Source organism: Scomber scombrus, chromosome 9 (assembly GCF_963691925.1).
Source record: "Scomber scombrus chromosome 9, fScoSco1.1, whole genome shotgun sequence".
Lineage (NCBI taxonomy): Eukaryota > Metazoa > Chordata > Actinopteri > Scombriformes > Scombridae > Scomber > Scomber scombrus.
The window spans coordinates 18884697-18907753 of record NC_084978.1 but is presented as its reverse complement, the minus strand read 5'-3'; the positions used below and the strand labels follow the sequence as shown (position 1 = coordinate 18907753).

Sequence of the window (23057 nt, the reverse complement as noted above, 5' to 3'; positions counted from 1 at the left end):
CTATGAGCAGAGTGGTGCTGCTGCTCTGCTGACCTAAAATCGGCTGCAGCTGCAGTTGCAATGTGGCCAAAACTGATCAACCATCTGACCAGTACCCAATTATAGGCAGCTTTTTAGACAGCGTTATACCACACACGAACCCTTTAACGAAAGTAAAACAGAGTCTTACAAAATGGTTACAGTACAATGCGATAAATGCATTTACTGTATAGTAGAGAATTTGTTCTATTCACACACTGGATCTTGTATATATATATATATCTTTATTTATTCATTTTTTCAATTCACACCGTTTTTTCCTGAATAGGCTAGGCAAGGCAAGGCAAGGCAAGGCAGTTTTATTTATATAGCGCATTTCATACACAGTGGCAACTCAATGTGCTTTACATAAAAGAAACATTTAACAGAAAAAATTGAAAAAAACATGGAATTTGAGAAATAAAATTACAACCCAATCATAGTAAACACATACATACCCCCCCCCCCCCACCCCACACACACACACACACACACACTAATAATAAAAACAAAGTACAGAAACATAGAAAGAGAGAGAAATAAAATACTATAATAGAGCATTAAAAATAAGATTGCAGCATAAAATAATGATTTGCTTTAAAATCATTAAAAGGACAGAGTGCAAATGAAAGATTAAAATTTAAAGTGCTTTGAAAGAGCTCAATCATAAGCACAGGAGAAAAGAAGTGTTTTTAACCTGGATTTAAAAATATTCACAGTTGGGGCTGATTTCAGTTCTGCCGGTAGTTTGTTCCAGTTGTGTGCAGCATAACAGCTAAAAGCTGCTTCACCATGTTTAGTCTGAACTCTGGGCTCCACTATCTGACCTGAGTCAGTAGATCTCAGAGCTCTACTGGGTTTATATTCTACTAACATGTCATTCATGTATTCTGGACATAAACCATTCAGTGATTTGTAGACCAGTAGCATAACTTTAAAATCTATTCTATAGCTGACTGGGAGCCAGTGTAAAGACTTTAGAACTGGAGTAATGTGCTCTGATCTCTTTGTACTGGTTAAAACTCGAGCTGCAGCGTTCTGAATGAGCTGCAGTTGTTTAATGCTTTTTTGTGGGAGTCCAGTCAGAAGACCGTTACAGTAGTCGAGTCTACTGGAGATGAAAGCATGAATCAACTTCTCCTGGTCTGTTTAAGACATAAAACCCTTCACTCTGGATATGTTCTTAAGCTGATAGAAGGCTGTTTTGGTGATTGATTTGATATGACTGCTGAAGGTCAGATCTGAGTCTATCAGCACGCCAAGGTTTCGGACTTGGTCGCTAGTTTTTAGAGAGAGTGACTCGAGATGTTTACTGACAGCAATCCTCTTCTCTTTATTGCCAAAAACAATTACCTCAGTTTTGTCCTGATTTAATTGAAGGAAATTTTGGTTCATCCAATTTGTTACTTGCTCTAAACAGTGACACAATGACTGTATTGGACTGTAGTCATTCGGGGACAGTGCTAGGTATATCTGCGTGTCATCTGCATAACTGTGATAGTCTACATTAGAGGCAGCATATATAGACTGAACAGAAGGGGTCCAAGAACTGACCCCTGAGGAACTCCACATGTCATAGCCACTCGATCGGATTCATAACTTCCAATGGTCACAAAATAACTCCGCTCCTCCAAGTAGGACCTGAACCATTCTAGGACTGTTCCGCTGAGTCCTGCCCAAGTTTCCAACCTGTTCAACAGTATACTGTGATCCACAGTGTCAAACGCAGCACTGAGATCCAACAGGACCAGAACTGACACCTTGCCTGAGTCAGTGTTTAACCTTATGTCATTTAACACTCTAATAAGAGCTGTTTCTGTACTGTGGTGAGGTCGGAAGCCTGATTGAAATTTGTCAAAAAGGCCACTGGAGTTCAAGAAATTGCTGAGTTGATTAAAAAACACTTTCTCAATGATCTTGGCTATAAAAGGAAGATTTGAGATAGGTCTGTAGTTGTTAACATGGAAGCATCCAGCGTTCTCTTTTTTAAGAGTGGCTTAATGGCAGCTACTTTTAGGGGTTTAGGAAACGTGCCTGATTGAAGTGAGCTATTTATTATTTGTCGCAAATCTGTTTGGACAGAGTTCACAATAGTTTTAAAAAAGTCTGATGGCATTTCGTCAAGACAGCATGTTGATGGTTTTAGATGCTGAACTGTTTCCTCTATGGTTTTTTGGTCAACTGTTTTAAATTCTGACATCGCAGTTGAGTTATTCCTGGGAGGTTTTAGGGATTGCGTGTTTTTATTGTTTTGTTGATTTGTGTTGATATTTAACCTTATGGACTGGATTTTTTCACTGAAAAAGCAAGCAAATTCATTGCATTTATCTGTGGAAAGGAGTTCTGGAGCTATCTGTTTAGGGGGGTTTGTAAGCTTATCAACCATAGCAAACAGAGTGCGAGTGTTGTTGATGTTCTTATTAATAATTTCAGAAAAGTGTCGCTGTCTAGCTTTGAGTAACTCATAGTTAAAATTACAAAGACTTTGTTTGTAGAGGTCAAGGTGAATTTGAAGTTTAGTTTTTCTCCACTTACGCTCTGCTTTTCTGCATTCTGTTTTCAAAGCCTTTACCATCATAGTGTTCCTCCACAGTGTTTTCTTTCTGATCAAGGTCGTCTTTGTTTTAGTTTTAATAGGTGCAACAGCATCCATGATATTTGAGATTTTCCAGTTAAAATTATCCAGGAGTTCATCAACTGACTCTGCACTCACAGTTGGTGACATAGCTATAGCCTCCATAAACTTTGCACTGGTATTCTCATTTATGTACCTTCTCCTAACAGACACAGAGGTTAACTGAACATTTGGAATGATCTGTAAGTCAAAGAACACACAGAAATGATCAGAAAGAGCCAAGTCCTTGACATCAACAGAAGAAATGTCAACACCTTTAGAGATAACCAGATACAGGGTGTGGCCTCGAGTGTGTGTGGGCCCTTTCACATGTTGCAAGAGGCCAAAAGTGTCAAGTAGAGCAGAGAGTTATTTGGCATTACTGTCCATGTTATTGTCTACATGAATGTTAAAATCCCCTGTTATGATAAAAAAGTTGTAGTCAGTGCAGATAACTGACAGCAGTTCAGCAAACTCATCAATGAATTTTCCTGAGTATCTTGGAGGTCTATAAATGATTAAAAAAAGAACTTTTGGATCACCTTTTAAAACATTTAGCCCCGTCTTTTAAATATGACCCATAATGATACTAGAAGAATGTCACCTTCCAGGGTTTTCTATTTGGACTTCCAACAAGAGGCGCCTGCCGGGACCCCTGCTACATACTGAAAATGAGCTCAGGTGAGTGTGTGTGTGTGTGTGTGTGTGTGTGTGTGTGTGTGTGTGTGTGTGTGTGTGTGTGTGTGTGTGTATGTTTTTAAGTGCTTAGTCACAAGTGTCCTCTTAAAACCCTTGCACTATACGACTATACTTGTGTCATACCGGCAGAGAAGAGACAGAGCAGGTTTGGAGAGTAAATTGAGAGAGAAAAAGAGAGATAGAAAGAGAGTGGGATCTCGAGGGAGCCCCCTTCACTTTCTGGATGCGAGAGACAGACATTAAGCCACAGTGACGAGCACCACTGGCCCCTGGCTGACCCTCTCCAACCTCCTCTCAGCTCAAGCCTAGACCGACGTGTCATCGTATCAGCGCTGTGCAACGTGGCGCACACCAACAACAGCGCAAGCAACGACCTAACAACGGCTCAGAATACAGTTCATCATGAAACATATGAGAGCAGTAGCACCAGAGGGGTAAAACAAATGCTGGCTTAGTGCAGCTACATGTGGCCCTGCGTCACTGCCTCAGTCCTCCGCCCAGTGTCAGCCCACCAGCTAATTGCAATCGCTTTGCCCAAGACGCTACTGGAAGCCTTTCTGCCTCAAGAACAATACAGGTCTCTGGAATGTCAATGAAAACAACTGCATTTCTGTATCACAATGGTAAGGCCTATTGTGTAAGAACTCAGAACAAAGCCGAATGATACCGTACTATCAAGATACAGTTAACACATCCTCTCATTGCTTTAATTTGATGAGTTTTTCACATAATATTTATGTTGGAGCATAAGGTAGCTGACTAGAGTGAGAAGGATTATGGGAAAAAAGCCCTCTGGTAGTCCATCTGCCTGGGCAAGTCTCACTACCCTGGACACAACACTGCAGTGATGTGCACGCACACGCACACGCACACGCACACGCACACGCACACGCACACAAACACACACACATACACACACAGTACAGTTTTCCAGACCAAACACTCAACTCCACCCTCACTGTCCAGAAGCAAACGCCTCTGCAGCCACTAGTAGAGAAACAGAGGAATGCGCGGTGAGAGTTTTTTTGGGGCAAAAAGTAGCAATCAATCTGATCCTGGAGAAAAAGAGGGAAGGAAAAGGAAATAAAATGACCAAAACAGGAAGACATCAATCAAAACACAGGTAAAGGAAGGAGATAAAATAAAATTGTAAGAGGTGAGGAGATGACAGATTGAAGGAGAAAGCTCTGTCTGCCCGGCAAAAATGAATGGCAATCCTTCGCTTTCTATCGCTGCAGCGATTAATTGACAAATGTGCCACATTAATAATAAAGCTTGCTCTCTCCACTCAGGACTGATTCACACCTCCTCAGCTTATGGTGTAAGAAACCGATCAGTCTCACTCCTTCATCTCTCTTTCTTTCTTTCTTGAGCTCCTCTATTACCTTTCTAAATATAACTTCCTTCCCTCTGTCTTTAGCCAGGAAATGAGTCCAACATTCAATAACTGGATGTGAATTAAGCAGGCTTGGCAAAGGAGATCTCCTAAAAATGATTGATTGATTATGAATTAATTTGCTAATGTTCCTGATTGATCTACAGGGAGGATTGTAGTCTGAGAACATGGGGGGATAAGAGAAAGGAGAGGAAAGGGTTTGGTTTGGTTTTGACTGGTGGATGGATTAAAGAGAAGCAGAATGTAAAGGTGTCTATAATGTGCATCCTATGTTTCCATTTTGCTCTGATATTACAGCGATATGATGTAACAACTGGAAGGTAAACTTATGTTTACATAATGTTGTGGTCGAGAATAGCTAAGGCGAAAGATAAAAAGGAAAAAGAGAAGAGAAATGAAGAGAGAGAGAGAGAGAGAGAGAGAGAGAGAGAGAGAGAGAGAGAGAGAGAGAGATCCACATCAAATGCTACAGGGAGCAGCACATGCCTGCTCGTCTGTCTGTCTGTCTGTCTGTCTGTCTGTCTGTCTGTCTGTCTGTCTGTCTGTCTGTCTGTCTGCTTAGCCTTGAAAATCCCAGCACTCAAAGCCAGACGACCACAGAACTCATGCCCACGCCATACATGCACGCACACACACATACACACACATTCACACACTGTGGCCTGTTCTATCCTACGCTATTGATCTGCACCCCACTCTTCATTAGAAAGAAAAATTCAAAGGCAACAGGAGCAGTGAGACGTGTTGTGTGTGTGTGTGTGTGTGTTGTGTATGTGTCTGCGTGCAAGGAAGCATGTATGTGTGTTCAAAAGTGTAAATGTATGATCAAGGGAGTTGTGTAAGCAGCATGTGGTTACATCCTGTATGTATGTGTGAGTTCCTGAATGTTTTTTTTTTTTGTTTTTTTTTGCAGTATATGCATGCTCGTATATCCTATGTGTATATGTGGATGTTCTGCCAGGTATCAGTAACAGTGGGAGCAGATCTGTGTTACTCTAATGCAGTCTGTCCTCACTGGGTGTTCCTATGGAAACTCTCTCTCTCTCTGTATATTATTAGACATTCTTGAGTCAACTGCTCAGAACAGGAAGACACAGATCTCATCTGTGGCAATACACTCGTTATAAAGCGCTTCGGCTCGCGCCTGTAACAACATGTTACAAGAGATTCTTTGATAATGTTTTCGCTTTGCTGATTAGTTGAGATGCAGACTCTTGCACCGGTCAGGGTCAACATTGATTAACTTGTAGGCGACAGATCATAGTGATTGGACAGCCACTGTCTACTGACACAAGCCAAAGCATGCACTGCAGTAATGTTTTCTTAAACCCTTGAAAGTACAGTTTTGTTTTGTTCCGTTCCACAAAGAGACATGTACCCTATGTAAAACAACTCCTACAAAATTGTATGTTGTATATATTTTGAATATATTAAATGGGGATTCCTTTCCCTCGATAAAGACATTCAGAAATTTGAATAAATGCCTTAAAACTATTTAAGTAACAATGTGCAAGTTCCACAGCAGATCCTGAACAAAAGCTCAAGCTTTTGGTGTGAGTCAACATGTGGACAATGTCTAAGTTGTATTCACCACATGAATACATATTACTGAGCCTGCTTTATTCACTGCTTTACTCGGTTACTAATTTGCATTCCATTTTTAAACTAGCTTGAAAAGTAATAAAGTGTCACACTATCTGTTATCTTGTCTTAAATCTGGGAAATATGTGATTCTGTTTTACAGGTGCAGTTCATCTTGCTGAAGTAACTGAAGGTGAAACATTAGGCTTAGAATTTCACCATAACAAAAAAAGTTGTGCCCATGGGTTGTATAACATAACAAAAACATGCAAATTATCTGTATGTATTGTTTCTTAATTGATTAAAAATTCCACTAAGCTTGTGTTCAGCCTGAAAAATATTGTAAGATCTTTTCATTTGATGATTTAAATGCTAAAAATGGTTTCAAAACGGCTCTTCAGTCATGTGACGTCACTTTTAAGTGAGTTGAACAGCCACATTTCATTTTAAATGGAGGCCAGTGATGATGAACTTATTTAGTTTGTTTTTGGTTTTCATTGTGAAGTACTAAGATTGTGTGAGTAATTCAGGATGCCAAAGTTACATTACTTCATTCTTATAATGATTTTTTTCTTTCTTTTGTGATGATGTTTAGGTATTCAGCACGAAAGGCTGTTTTACTATGTATTTGTCTTCCTGGCACAGACATGCCATGTAAACTAGAATTATGATGCTCTTCTTAAAAGAATGGCCCCTCCTTATTGTTTCAACTCATTTATTTCATCTGTTGAGTGGAAAACGGAGGCAGACAACAATGAAGAACCAAAGACTTGAGTGCCAGCTGTTAATTGTTAAGGCAGCTGAGGCAGCATATAATAAAAGATACAGAAGGTGCCACCTTTACCAATCAAACACGTGTGTCTCTATATGTCACTCCTTTCTTGCTCGTAAAATTAGTGAAGTGACAGGAGGATGCGCTCGACTGTGTGTAGGTGTAATCTTTTTGACAGCAGAGTATGCTCACGCTGTGACTCACTGTCTTTGCATACAATAGTTTGATATGATTATATAATCAGGTGTGTGTGAGGGGAAAAAATTGTGTCTGGAGTTTGAGGGAAAATGAACATAGTATGTGCAGTGTTTCAGGATGTACTGCAGAGAACACTGATGATGACAAGAAGACATATTTGAAATAATTTATCAAAAAAAAAAGATAGATAGGTGTAAAATTTAGGTTTAAAATTAGGCTTAAAGGCATTGTAATTAAATAGTTGTGTGTAATGGTTTATGTGAAGTGGAAGGGGTGTAAAAAGTGGAAGATGGGACAGTGGGAGCCACACACTGACCTCTGGAGTGGTATTCTGCCGCTGTGCTGCTGATGGGTGGTTTCTTTACAGCTGCAGAGCGATAGACAATGTGCCTCCTTCCTCCTCCTCCCTCTTCCTCCTCAATCACTCCATCGCCCCTCTCTACTGGCTCGATAAAAAACTCCTCTTGCTCCGTCCTGATCATACCCGCCTGAAACAGAGAGAGGGAAGAGAGTGTGGAGATTTAATTGGACAATATGAATACCAGTGCATGAACTCTGTCATTGTGTTAATTTTCTGCCCCACCCTCAATTTGCCTTTCACTCTTGTCTCCATCCATCCTTTACCTCCCCTCTTGCCCTGATAGTTTAAAGAAAGAAATAGCCCATTGCTTGTACTGTTCAGGGCATGCTGGGAGAAATAAAGAAGCGTAGTGATCCCTCCCGAGGGCCAGAGTGACACCTGGCATCTAAAATGGCCAACACAACAACAGGAGATGAGACTGTCCCACTCCCATCCTGGACTAACACGTTCTGTCAGGTAATTCCCCACGTTCGCCTTACACACACACACACACACACACACATATCCTCCGTGCACGAATGCAAACTCACAGGGAGAGAGTAAGAAGGGGAGTGAGGAAAGAGACAGAAGAGATACAGAGAAGTAAAGAAGCGTGCATACAGAACACACGCCAAAAAAAAAAGAAAGTAAGAAAAGAAGTTGTGTGCACATACAGGCACTGGGAAAATTGCCCGTCACTCTCTCTTACTCCATCTGTCTGTTTAAGACAACTGGTAATTACCAAGGCAACGCACTGCTGTAGAGGAAAGCCATGGGGGAGAACACACAGGGAGGATGGAGAGGCTTCGGAAAAGGAAGAGCGCCAAAGAAAGAGAGCGATAAATGAAGAGGAGAGAAAACATCAATACGATCAGCACTTGTCTGCTTCTTCCTTCACTCTGGCAGGAGAAGGAAGGGATGATGAGTGAGTTGAAGAGAGGAAACCAAACCGATACAGTATAGATTACAGAAGATGTGTGCCATGAAAAGCTCTGTGCGGACTGTGCTGCAGAGAGTTTAGCTGAAAGACAGTTTAGTCAGAGATCCCACCTTGGAACACAATGGCCTGCTACAAAAATATATATGAAATCTAAACTACAAACTGTATTCATGTCATGACATTGTGAGCTGGATATATGATTTGCAAGATTGAAACTTTGCACACTTTACCTGAAACTCTGTCAACACATTATACTGAATAATTATGTTATTTACTATTACTACTACCTCTGCCTACTAAGCAGCACATATTGTTTGTCTGTTTGTTCTGGAAGAGACATGTCTCCTCTGTGGCTAAAGTTCTCCCTATTTTTTTCTTGGTCAAGTGGTTTTTGTTTAAAGTATTTCCTTACACCAATGAATTAAGTTTAATTTTATTCATTATATAAAGTCCTCTAAAACCAATTTGCATTATATTTTGTCCTCGAGAAAACGTTTGCATGAAGAGAAAACACAAGCAGCTAAGAAACACATTCACTGTGTCACATGAAGAGATACACAGCAAACACTTTTCTGTGTTGCACAAGCAAATAGAGAAACACTGTAAGTACACACAACAATGGAACACTGGGAGACACTAAACATTAGTAATTAGTAAAAGGCAAATTCTAGGTCTGTGGTCAATTATATTGAAGTCACACAATGAGAGTATTTACTTTTTTTGCTGTATATGACTTGCAGTGTTTTTGTATTTGCTCTTGTGTCACATTGCTGCTGCATATATGTTCTTAAAATTGTTAATGTATTTTGTGTATTTTTAATGTTTTGTTTTTTTCTAAATGCTCACTTGTAAAGATGTTGAAGTTGTGTTTCTCTACTTGCGTGTGTTTTGTATATTTACGTGCATTTGCTTGAGTTGAAGCGTGTTGCGCTCTCTTGGCTATTGTGCAACATAAATAAAATCGATGATTCGTTTGATCAGTCATGAGATAAGTCACTTCTCCATTTCACTGCCCACACCTTTATCCATGATGTCTCAGTCATCAGTATAGTACCTGGAGCTCGCAGATAACAAATATGGGGGCATTGTTCATTTATGAAAGTACCGACTTTAGAATAAAAATCAGTTCTTTTGTTGTTCTCAAGTATGCATACTGCTAACTGAATCCTATGAGCTGCGGAAGAAATGGAGAATAAGAACTTGCACGTTCCTTGAATACCTCAGAGAGGCTGATGTGAAAGGATATGGATATTAACACAGTGGCCCCTCAGAAATAAAAAAGCTGCTCTTTTTCTCTCCTTTTCTCTCTCATTCTTCTCTCTCTTTCTCCCTGTCAGTCTGAGGCTTTAGTCCCGGAAGGATGTCGACAAGCCACTGACCTGCCCTCTCTCTTTCTCCCACTCCCCCTTCTTTTCTCTCTCTTTCTCTCTCCACCTCTCCCTCTTTTCATCCCTCCATTTCCCCGAGCCGTGGTGCGGCATTCCGATCAGAGCTGATGGATCTGCGATGGTGCATGCATTCCCACTCCAGAATACCAAGCAGTGGGGAGAAGGGAGCTGTGTCAAAGAAAAAAAAATGACATGCAGGACTGGGAGACATGGTCGGATCGATCAGAGCCGCCATAGAGGGGGCGGAAGGGTTAGAGAGAGGGGAAGGTGTTAGGGAGCTGAAGAACTGGATACGTCCGACAAGCTGAAGTGAATAAAGCATCAAAGTGTGCACATTTCCATAGTGAGAAGCATTATCTTAATTTCCTCTAAAACAGGAGTCCTAGTTGAGGAGATTACAGGAAAGCCTGTCCAAACACTCCAGAACAACTGATTCACTAGTAGTAGACCACCAGCCTTAATGTGCCAGCACAAGTCCGGTTATTCAAAGACAGGCTTAAGGCTAACGTCTAGAGTTAGCTATCAACCATGATGACACACGGTTGGTCAAACAGTCACACTAGTATTACTGCATATTTGTGATTAGTTCTTCAGTAAATAAATCAATCAATGCAGTGAGCTACTGGATTCTCCCAACATTGTCTGACACACTGTTTTCAAAACTGGTCCAAGTACAAAGTCATTAATTAGGTGCATCAGTTGATGCCAAGTAAGTAAATGGGTTATTGATGGGTCAATGAAATGTCAGACAATTGTGATAAAAATCCTTCATAATTTTGCAGTGCCAAAGTTGAGTCCTTTTAATTTCTTGTATTGGCTTCAGCATTACTGTGCCTGCTCTTGCCCGTTGAGGGATTGCCATAGCATCCACAGTGTTTCTAGTTGCTGTTCTCTTATTACAGTAAATTCATTGTGCTCCTCTGGGTGATAAGCCTGAAGACATTTTATTCGGTTTGACATGTTCAAGTTTAGCTTATTAGCCCTCCTCCCCTCAAGAGATACAGTTGCTTTCTGCATTTATATCATCATCCTCCTTGATTATAAGGCATTTTTACAACACAGACAAGAGGTATCACTGCACAGCTGCAGGTCACTGCCTATCATATGGATTTCTACTATCTGTTGCCATGTTTTCTGTTTCATATTTTTTATTAGTATGTATACAAGAATAACAAAGGCACTTACATGGTACATTGGTGTCAGCATTAAACATGTTTGTATACACCCTTGGATTTAGAATTGTGTTTTTGAGAACAATCAACAGTTACAGAATTAAAACCAAATAAACTATACAATGTTTAGATACTGAGATATAATCTATATAAAATGATTAGAATGACATGACAGAAGAAATACATAAATAATAATTAAAAAAAGAGGGGAAGAGAGAGAGGGAGGAAAAAAAGGGGAAAAGAAAAGAAAGAGGGAGTGTGTGTGTGTGTGTGTGAGGGAGGGGGGTTACATTGATGCAAAAAAGTCCATAAACGGTTGCCATTTGTTGTAAAATTTGCTCAAGTTCCCCCTTCTTGAATATCTAATGTTCTCGATTTTCAAAAAGTACATAACCTCTGTAATCCATTGTGTACTGGAGGGAGCAGTTGTGGATTTCCAATTTAGAAGGAGGTGGCGTTTAGCAATGAGTGAGGTGAAGGCTACTACTTCCAATTCTTTAATAGAATATAGGGTATAGTCATCCGGAAGACCAAAAATGCCAATGTGTGGTGAGATATGAATAGTTCTTGCTCATCATAGTACAGAAACTGCACTGGTAAAAGTTACAAATGACCTCCTAACTTCATCAGACAATGGACTTCTCTCTGTCCTCGTCCTGTTAGATCTTAGTGCTGCCTTCGATACTATTGATCATCAAATCCTGTTAAAGAGACTTGAACATTTAATTGGTATTAAAGGAACAGCATTAAATTGGTTTAAATCCTATCTGTCAGATAGATTTCAGTTTGTAAATGTCAATGATAAATCCTCCATGCAAACAAAAGTAAAACACGGTGTTCCTCAGGGTTCAGTGCTTGGACCAATACTATTCTCCTTATATATGCTTCCTTTAGGAAATATTATTCGGAAACACTCAATAAATTTTCATTGTTATGCAGATGACACTCAATTATATCTATCAATAAAGCCTAATGAAATCAACCAGTTAACTAAACTACAAACATGCATCAAGGACATAAAGGCCTGGATGACCTGTAACTTCCTGCTGTTAAACTCAGAAAAAACTGAAGTTATTGTGCTTGGCCCTAAACACCTTAGAAACACATTATCCAATGATATAACTACTCTGGATGGCATTACTTTGGCCTCCAGTACTACTGTAAGGAACCTAGGAGTTATATTTGACCAGGATCTGTCCTTTAATTCCCACATAAAACAAATTTCAAGGTCTGCCTATTTTCATCTGCGTAACATTTCAAAAATCAGACATATTCTGTCTCAAAATGATGCTGAAAAACTAATGATGCATTTGTTACTTCTAGGCTGGATTATTGTAATTCATTATTATCAGGCTGCCCTAACAAGTCTCTAAAGACTCTCCAACTGGTCCAGAATGCAGCTGCACGCGTTCTGACAAAAACTAGAAAGAGAGATCACATTACTCCTATTTTAGCTTCACTGCATTGGCTTCCCATAAAATCAAGAATAGAATTTAAAATCCTTCTCCTCACTTTTAAAGCTCTTACTGGTCAGGCTCCATCATACCTTAAAGAGCTCATAGTACCTTATGTACCTACCAGAACACTGCGCTCCCAGAACGCAGGCCTACTTGTGGTACCTAGTATCTCTAAAAGTAGAATGGGAGGCAGAGCCTTCAGTTTTCAGGCACCTCTCCTGTGGAACCATCTCCCAGATTCGGTCCGGAGGGCAGACACCCTCTCTACTTTTAAGAGTAGGCTTAAAACTTTCCTTTTTGATAGAGCTTATAGTTAGCAAGCTCCTAGTTTATGCTGCTATAGGCTTAGACTGCCGGGGGACTCCTACCTCCATGATGCACTGAGCTCCTCTCTCCTCCTCTCTCTCTCTCTCTATCCATCCATCTATATCCAATAACATTCATGTAGTATTAATGCATTCAGTAACCTACACTTCTTCCCCGGAGTTGTCTGTGCTTTCTCATCTCACAGGCAATCTGGGCCTGTAGACGTCCGGATGACAGATTCCAGTCCCGGACCTTCTAGCTTCAATGTTTTTTTTCAATGTGCTACTCTCTCTCTCTCCTATTCTTCCTCTCTCTCCCCTCTACCCCAACCGGTCGAGGCAGATGGCCGCCCACTTTGAGCCTGGTTCTGCCTGAGGTTTCTTCCTGTTAAAAGGGAGTTTTTTCTTGCCATTGTCGCTAAATGCTTGCTCATGTGGGAATGTTGGGTCTCTTTATAAATTAAAACTTGAAGAGTACGGTTTAGAACCTGCTCTATGTGTAAAGTGCCTTGAGATAACTTTGTTGTGATTTGGCGCTATACAAATAAAGATTGATTGATTGATTGATTGAAAATACCTTAGACATGGTGTTGAAATAAATTTGCCAAAAGTTCGACAGAGCTGGGCAAGAGAAAAACATATGCGTAAGATTGCAAGGTGTGCCTCCACATCTGTCACAGACATCTACCATATCTGGGAAAATCTGTGCCAGCCTAGTCTTCGAATAATGGCATCTAAATACAACTTTAAACTGTATGAGGGTCAGGCGGGCACAAATAGAGGTTTTGTGAATGACCTTCAGTGCAGATTCCCACCAGTCTTCATCAAAGACCAACCCCAACTCACGCTCCCAAGTCTCCATTGTTTTGATGGGTAAATGGTCATCATATGATTGGATAGAGCTGTAAACCTTTGAGATTAAAGACCTTTGTAAGGGATTAAATTGTAAGAGTTCACCCCATGGCTGCTTAGGTGGGAGGTGAGGGAAGTTGGTAAATAAGGATTTTGCACAGTTCCTCACCTGGAAATATCTAAAGAGATGGGAGGGTGGAAGACTGAATCCCTACCCTATAAAAATCCTCAAAACATTTCAGTCCCTTATCGTGCCATAAGGAGAAAGTGGGATCAGTAAATGTGGGTTTAAACACAGGATTCCTTAACAATGGGGTTAGAGCTGCGGGAGCAGTAAATTTAAACTGTTTCCTAAACTGAAACCATATCTTGAGTGTGGCGTTAACCACCGGGTTGCAGGTAAGGCCAGAGGGGTTAGCTGCCATCGGGCCGGTCAATAAAGCAGAGAGAGACTGGGGAGCATGACTGTGCTTCCAGCTGATACCAGGGTACATCAATTGACTTGGACCAGAGTATAATTTTAGTTATGTTCACGGCCCAGTAGTAGAATTGAAAATTTGGTAAAGAGAGACCGCCGTAGAACTTACAATTCTGAAGTATTTTTTGTCTAACTCTAGGTGTTTTGACATTCCACAAAAAATGACAAATGATTGAATCTACCGTTTTAAAAAAACTTTTTGGCAAAAATATAGGTAAACATTGAAAAAGAAATAAAAATTTTGGCAGGACACTCATCTTGACAGTATTTATTCTCCCAATCAAGGAGAGAGGGAGGGAAACCCATTTTTGAAAATCTGTCTTAATCTCGGCTAAAAGGGGAGAGAAATTTTCAGAATAAAGAGCTTGGAAGGACCTGGCTATGTTAACCCCAAGGTACCTAAATCCCGAAGTACTCAATTTGAAAGGAATGTCTGACTGGGAGAGCTGCATCGCTAGTTTATTAACAGGATAGCATTCACTCTTGGCGACATTAACTTTATACCCTGAAAACCGTCCGAATCTATGAAAGAATGAAACAATAAAGGGGCAGACTCTTACTGGATCTGTGACATATAGTAACAGGTCGTCGGCGTATAATGACAATTTCAACTCTGTATGAGACCTGGTGATGCCATTAAAAGTAAGAGAGGTCTTCAAATACATAGACAAGGGCTCTATTGCAAGTGCAAACAGGAGAGGAGAAAGAGGACAGCCCTGTCTGCAACCTCTATTTAGAAAAAAGTAGCCGGATTGGGTATTATTAGTCGTAATACTGGCACAGGGAAGCGTATAGAGAAGGCGTAACCATGATATAAAACTTTCACCAAATCCAAACTTAGCCAAAACTGCAAATAGATAGTTCCACTCAACACGATCGAACGCCTTCTCAGCGTCGATCGCAATCACTACTTCAGGTGTGGCTCTGGTTTCTTTAGAGTAGATTATGTTTAACAAAGTATGAACATTATAATAGAGCTGACGCCCCTTTATAAAGCCTGTCTGTTCCTTAGAAATAATTGTTGGAAGGACCTTTTCAAGTCTGCGGGCCAAAGCCTTTGCAAGAATCTTTGTATCGACATTCATTAAAGAAATTGGCCTATAGGAGGTACATATATCTGCATCTTTGTCCTTTTTTAAAAGAACACTGATAGAGGCTTGTCTCAATGTAGGAGGGAGAGAGCCAAGTGATAAAGATTCAAGATAAACAGAGTGAAGTAATAGAGTAAGTTTGGCCTGAAAAGCTTTAAAAAATTCGACTGGAAGCCCGTCGGGTCCCGGGGCTTTATTATTTTGCATACTTTGTAAAGCTAAGTTTAATTCTTGAATGGTCAGAGCAGAGTCTAATTGATTAACCAGTTCTGGGTTTATGGAAGGAAACTGAAGTTCGTCTAAAAACCTGTGCATATCAGTTGGATCTGATGAGAATTCAGACTTGTACAGGGATTCATAAAAAGATGAAAAGACAGAATTAATAACAACCGGGTCCTCCTGCAACGCTCCTGATCCGTCTTTAATGCGAGGTATTAGACGCGAGGCTGCTTGAAGGCGCAATTGGTGAGCTAGTAATCTACCAGACTTGTCGCCATGTTCGTAGTATCTGGAACGAGAATGAAGCAACAGGCGCTCAGCTTCATTAGTTGTGATAAGATCTAGCTCCGTTTGTAAGACCACGCGCCTCCTTGAAAGATCGTCAGAAGGGGCGGTTGCGAGTTGCTGGTCTACTGATTCTAAATCAGTTGAGAGCTTCTGAATGTTTGACATCCTTAATTTTCTTATGTGTGCAGAGTATGAAATTATCGGACCTCGCAGAAATGCTTTTAAAGACTCCCATAGTAGTGCTTTAGAGATAGGTTCCGAATCAGATTGGTTAAGAGCAATAAAATCCTCTATTGCACTTGTAAAGAATTTATGAAATTTTTCATCTGATAAAAGTGAGGTATTGAATCGCCACTGGGTGGGATAGCGAGGACCGGAGGAAATCTGAACATCTATGGACACCGGTGAATGATCTGAAACAATAATTGGGTGATACGAGACATTTGTCACTTTTGGCACAAGTTTAGCGTCTACAAAGAAATAGTCTATTCGAGAAAAGGTCTGATGCACATGCGAATAAAAATAATATTGCCTACTCCTCGGATTCCGAAGTCTCCAGGGGTCAACATAGCCATTGCTAGACATGAAATTGTAAAGAGCCTTAGCCATTAGTGATTGGGTTGAGGCGGGTTTAGAGCGGTTTAGTTGAGGATCAATAGCACAGTTCATGTCCCCTCCAAAAATCAAAAAACTGTTACTCAGAGAGGGCAGATTTCCAAACAACTTGTTCATAAAACAAGGATTATCAAAGTTTGGTGCGTAAACATTGACTAACAGGACAGGCACACGAAATAGAGTACCTAAAACTATCAGATATCTGCCATCTCTGTCGGAAATTATATTAGTCAGGGTAAATGAGACTGATTTACCGATCAAGATGGCCACCCCTCTAGCCTTCGAGTTGAAACTAGAATGGAATACCTCAGCAACCCAGGGACATTTCAGTCTGACTTGATCTTTGTTCCTCATGTGGGTTTCCTGCAAGAACACAATGTCAGTTTTCAGCCGCTTCAAATGGGAGAATACCCTACATCGCTTGACAGCACCCCCTAGACCTTTAATATTCCAACTGATGAATCTTACATTTGAGCCTGAAACATTAGCCATATGGAAAGTGAGTTAAAATAGGAGGCAACCAGGTTCCCTACTCCACACTTCAGGGGCAAGGGGGGGAGGAGAGAGAAAGGGAGGAAAAGGGAAAGAAAAATAGAAAAACAAAAAAACAAAACAAAACAAAAAACACACCTCGCTCCAACTTGGCTGGAGCTCCTGGAAACATTGGGAAGATAAAAATATGTAGCAAAAGACAGGGCCTAAATATTAAACAACACAAGGCTCAGGACCATCTAAGAAATCTGCACATAAGTACATAAGCATAGTGACTGCTTATTAAAACAGCAGGAGTTATGGTGCCATTTATGTCAAAATTAACTAAACATGTCAACAGTAATGGTATATTACTCAAAGCTGTTTCGTAGATCATGCTGTGGATCAAGAACCGTTTCAGCACTATGAAAAAAATAAATAAATAATAGCAATCAAATAAGCATAATAATAATGCTAATAATAATAATAACAACATAACTGTAATGGCACCTACACTCAAACTTGTGTTTTAATAACTATGCTTAACAAACCCAAGTTTACTTGAGTGTTTTCACAAAGGCAGCGGCATCCTTCGGTGATGTAAATTCCCTTGTGACATCCCCTCTGGTGATCCGGAGACGCGCCGGGTGTAGCAGCCCAAATCTTATGTCGGGAATGTCCCTGAGCTGGCGTCGGATGTCATTGAAGGCTGCACGGGCTTTGGCTGTGCGTGCAGTGAGATCCGGGAAAATGGAGATAGTTGAATCCTTCACCTTGATCTGCCGCTGGGTTCTAGCACATCGTAGGATGTCGACGCAGTCTGCATAGTAGTGTAAACGTGCTATTATGGGACGAGGGCGTTCGCCGGGTTTCGGCTTGGGCTGTAGGGATCGATGCGCCCAGTCCACCACCGGCTCTTTTCCCAAGCCGAGAGCATCCTTCAGCAGGATGGAAATTGTGGTCGCGTCAACCGCGCCGTGCTCCTCGGGTAGACCTATTATCCTGATATTGTTACGGCGAGATCTCGCCTCCAGATCTTCACATCTGCTGTCGAGAGTAACAAGTTGGGCCGAAAGTTTGTCCACTTTACTTTGAAGTGAAACCACATCGTCAGTGCATGTCGACAGCGAGCCCTCCATGTCCGTCACAGTTACCTTTAGCACATCCACGTCCGTCCGGATAGCCGCCATGTTAGCATTTAGCTCCATTTTTAACTCTCTGTAGCTCGGACTTTATCTGAGTGAAGTTATTTGTCATTGCCGTCTCCAATTCTGTCTTAAAAATGCCTACCACCTCATTTCGAAGAGCGGCGAGGAGTTCAGCCTTAAAGTCCGGACAGGCCAGGCTCGAGACGGGGGCAGTTTTCTCTGGAGTGGGGGGCTTAGCAGGCGCACTCCGCGGCGGGGTGGCCCCACTACTCCCTGGGGAGGCTGCAGCCTGGGGGGTAGGCCTCGCTTGCGTAGCCGCTGGGATTTTCGTATTTTTCTTTGGAGGCATAACGGGCTGTAAATACAGTCACAACGAGCTTGCGGAGTCAAAATGTAGAAACAGAGAGTACACAAAAGGCCCTATATGATCATTTAAAAGAGTTTCACAGGAGCTCCCGCAGGCACGTCTTACTCCATTAGTCGCTGAACCGGAAGTCTCTGTTGCCATGTTTTCAAGTTTTTTTTTTCTCTGCACAACAACATCTGATCATTTAGATAAAGTCAAGGAAATAACATGGTGATGACGAAAACCCACCACTTTTAATAGCATTATAGTCTATACGGCCAATGTTTCTCTATTAAATGTTAATGATGTCAAAATAATCCACAGTCTTTGCTGTGGACAGTTTTCACTCTTTTTGAACATGATGAAAAACATTGATGATTTTTGATCTTTGAGAAAACAGTTCCAACAGAAATGATATCTAATTAAATAGAAACATTGCTGCTGAGGTTTCCAAATGTCATTGTTCAGTTCACTTCCATCATATCAGGGTAGCCTTTAACTATCTCAAAACAAAAATGAACTGCAAGGCGACGGGGGTTAATATATTTCTGTTTTAAAAAACTGACTCTTTCAGGCTTTTTTCAGCCTATTAGATGACTTAAAAGGACAATAAACATGCATACTTTTATGGACAATTGTTGAATTAGTGTTACATTTACAAGAGTCAGTTGATTGCCATAATCATTTAATTAGCTTTAACCTAGACACGGTTCTTAGCACAAGGTAACAGTTAACCATCTAAGCCATGGGAATCAATGCCACAACAAAAGCATTAATAATATATAAAGACCAGTGGAATGCAGTTAACATGTATTAAATATGACTGACATTGTGTTATTGTGGAAATTGTCTCAAAACACTTTACAGGCATATAAAATAATACGCAAAACACTGTTGGGTTGAAGATTAAAACATTAATTGTACAATAAGGAGGCAGAGCATACACAGATTGGCATCAGCTGATCTGAATGAGCGAATAACAAACCTAATCTATTACCAGGCACTGAAATATATACAGTACACATGTGAATTAAAGGTTGTCGAAAAAGTGACTTTTCTCTGGCTGTGCTTCACAAAAGCAAAGCTCTAAAGATTTTCTTACTGGTGAGCTGTCAACTCTATTACAGGCCTTATTTAAATCAATTAAAACACTTCCTTAAATAAAGCTCTTTCACCAGGAATAATGATGCAAATGACATCTGAGTAATTTATCACCAGGATTAAAGAAGAGAAAACATTAGCACTTTCTGCAACCCAGCACCACATAGTCACATCTGGCTCGTGCTCACAACTCAACATATATAGTGGGTTATTATTACTCTCATGGCCACTGAGATGGTGACACTAACCACAACCCTCCCTTTGAGACCTGAAGCCCATCAGCAGGCTCCAAATCTGGAGCTTACACATCGAGTGTCCTGTTACAACAGGAGCATCCTCTGTGTTTGAGGGCACACTGAGCTTTATTTGAAGATCTGAAGGGAGTAACTTGAGTCCTGCGTAAGTGTCCTGAGGGGCACGTGAGACAGAAGAGCAGCAGAAAAGCAGTGTTGGAGTAGAAGAGCGGATGTTGTGGTGAGGATCAAAGTCACACTCAGTTGGGGCCCTTCAGCTCAGTCCAGCTCGGGCAGCGTGTGCGTGTGTACGTTTGATCTGGTGTCACTATTTGTGTATGAGTGTGTTTGATCTGATTCATAACCCTGCTACTGCTGGCTAACTTCACACACAGTTGCACACGTCCATGGGCAGGCAGACACTCACACAAACACAAACACACATCCACGCACAAATATAGCTTTGATAGTGACTCACTCATACTGTGTAACCCTCCAATTCATTCAACCTTTGAGTCATAAAGAGAATCAGCCTCCTACAATAGTAAGGCTGATTTGAAAAATTAGACATACTTCAGAGCCTGAGATTAAGAGGACACGTCACCACAAATATTAATAGTGTTTTATTTAATCGCATCAGCAGCAAATTGTACCTTTATGCTTTCTGCAAAGCTCGGAGAAAGCCGTCTTTTGTGTTTAGATTACGAGTGATGGTGGCTCCAGCGAAAATGTAGATTTATGTGAAATTTATGAAGGCGGCATGAAGCAAAAGCTATTTAAAACATTCTGGGATGCTAAATATATAAGACATTTATGACCCTTAGCAAACCTTTCCTCTCTGCAGCTTTACTCTTGCAAAAGAAAAAAATAGAGAGCAGAGGGAGCAGGAAGTGAGAAAACTGCAATTAAGGTTAAGTATTGAGACAGATTCATTAAACAAAATAAATTATTTGCTTAATGTCCTCAAGAGCGAGGCGGTTGCTCAATTATGTTAATCATGGATATGCTGGGAGGATGTGGAGAATAAATCTGATGCAGCAAACAGCAAACAACAATATCAGGTGTAAACACAAGGGGGGGCAGGGGGGGGGTATATCTGCTGTAAACCATCTCATACAGAGGTGCCCATTCAAGTTGATGATATTCAAATATTCTATTTTCATAACAAGTGTTTTTAATTAGTTCAGTCTAATTAAGCTACTTTTCTGTATTTTATTGGTGTTTAACTCTGCCTGTTACACACAGTCTGTTTAGGAATCACTACTGGAGCTAGTAGAGTCACTCAGCTGTGCAGCTGCGGAAGTCATGTAGAAATGCTTTTAACTGCAGTGTAAAGTGTGAATAACATGAATATGACTCTCAGATTATACTATAAACGGCATGACTTCATTTAAAGTGACTTTAGCATCAGTGGTACAAAATAAAACTAAATAAAATTAAGCACCCACAAAAACTCTTGGTAGCCTTGATCCTTTCAGGAATAGGGCAGTGTGTAATGTGTGCGCATAGCGAGTGTGTGGTTGATCAAGAAAAGAGACGGTGAATGAGAGTATAGCAGACAAAAAGGTGGGTATTAAGTTGTCAAACAGTGCAGGCTACAGTGTGTCAATTAATAAATGCTGCAGTTTCTCAAGACAAAGAAATGTCTCATCTGTTGTTTCTCCAACTGTTGGAAAAGTAAAAGGGGTTAGCAACCAAAGTTAGCAACAATGGGTTAGTCTAACCCAGTGGTCTCCAACCCTGCTCCTGGAGAGCTACTGCCCTGCATGTTTTAGGTGTCTCCTCACTCTAACTCGTTATCAAGCAGCTGAGGCTCGTCAAAGGGCTTGATAACGAGTTGATTATTAGAATCAGGTGTGTTAGAGTGAGGAGATACCTAAAACATGCAGGGCAGTAGCTCTCCAGGAGCAGGGTTGGAGACCACTGGTCTAACCTGATGATGCTGAACAGAGAAATGTGTGACTGCTGAGTGTCTCCTGAGTTTTGCTCAGCACAAAAGCAAAGATGCTCACTGTTACATACATAAGATCCTAAACTACACAGCAAGAATGCTATTGTGGATTTGGGTTTCTAATCTGTTTTTTAATTACTGCTAACAACTTGATTTGGTGTAAATATTAACATTATGCATTGAGAAACTGTGCCCCCTTAAAAATTGACTGCATGCGACGCCCCTGTTTCCATACCTTTTTTTACTCTGTTCTCTGTCACTTTCTCTAACACACACATTTACATGCCCACACACACGTCAGGTCGCCTGTGTGTCTATGTGTGTGTCGGGGGTGGAATCCAGATGCCAGTGTGATTTAAGCTGCGTAGGACTTAGCGATGCAGCCCTGTCCCTGTCACCCTTCTCTGCTCATTACATAGAGTGGTCTCTAAAAAAGCTCACTCCAGAAAAAAAAGACAAAAAAGAAAAAGAAAAACAACTCACACACATGCATGCTTGTACTGTACACACCTACACAACCACACATGTATACATATGCATGGCAAGCCCATCCTAGTCACTCTCCATTTCTTTCTCTCTCTCTGCTTTTTCCAACTCATTTGCAAATTGCTCATCTTTGACCTACATTTTCATGGGAGCCACACTACTGCACACACACACACGCACGCACAGACACACACACACACACACACACACACACACACACACACACACACAGAAAGTCTCGGTCATTTCAGGTTTACACTCTACAGTCAGGGCCATACACACCAACTGTCTGTGACCCCTAAAAGATGAAAAGGGGAATTGTTAAAATGCAGCAGTGAAAGGAAGAGGGTGAGACATGAATAAACAGGAAAGCTCCTCTGTGCGAGTCCCCCACAATGCCACTCTAAGGCTTCACTTATAAGCAACATCTTCCTGCTTATGAGTGCACTTTGGTTATGGGCTTTTCACTGTTTCTACCCTCATATTCCCATGTTCACCCATCCTTCATCTCCTGTAAAATCTGCTTCTTCTGTTCCTTGTCTCCATTGCTTTCTGCTTTCCAGTCTTTCTTTTCCATCTCGGTCTCTCTTTTCATTTGTCCTCCTTTTTTTCCCCTCACAATTCCATTACCATCCTGTCCTCCCTTACTCCATCTCTTCCGTTTTTCATAATACTAAGTGGTAGAGGCACTCTAAATGTGAGAGTGAAGATGGTGTGCAGGCCCAGGTGTTGGAAAAAGACGACAGACAAAAGACAACAGAGCATGAGCCATGTTATTCAAACAGACTCTGAATGGCACAGACTTAAGAATAGCAGTCGTACGCCAAACCTGGTTAGGCTGACCGCATGATCTGTGGAAATTTTAGTTCAGGGTGAGAGCGTTGACACAGACAGAAAC

At 41.0% G+C, this 23057-nt stretch overlaps 1 protein-coding gene across 1 annotated transcript in view; it reads right to left on the bottom strand.

Moving 5' to 3' along the window:
- LOC133985609 (A disintegrin and metalloproteinase with thrombospondin motifs 2-like) overlaps positions 1–23057 on the bottom strand; it is a 118158-nt gene that overhangs the window by 52082 nt on the left and 43019 nt on the right. The window contains exon 3 of the mRNA XM_062425268.1: positions 7595–7766. Coding sequence (XP_062281252.1) covers positions 7595–7766 — 172 coding nt within the window. The remainder of the gene's footprint in view (positions 1–7594; positions 7767–23057) is intronic.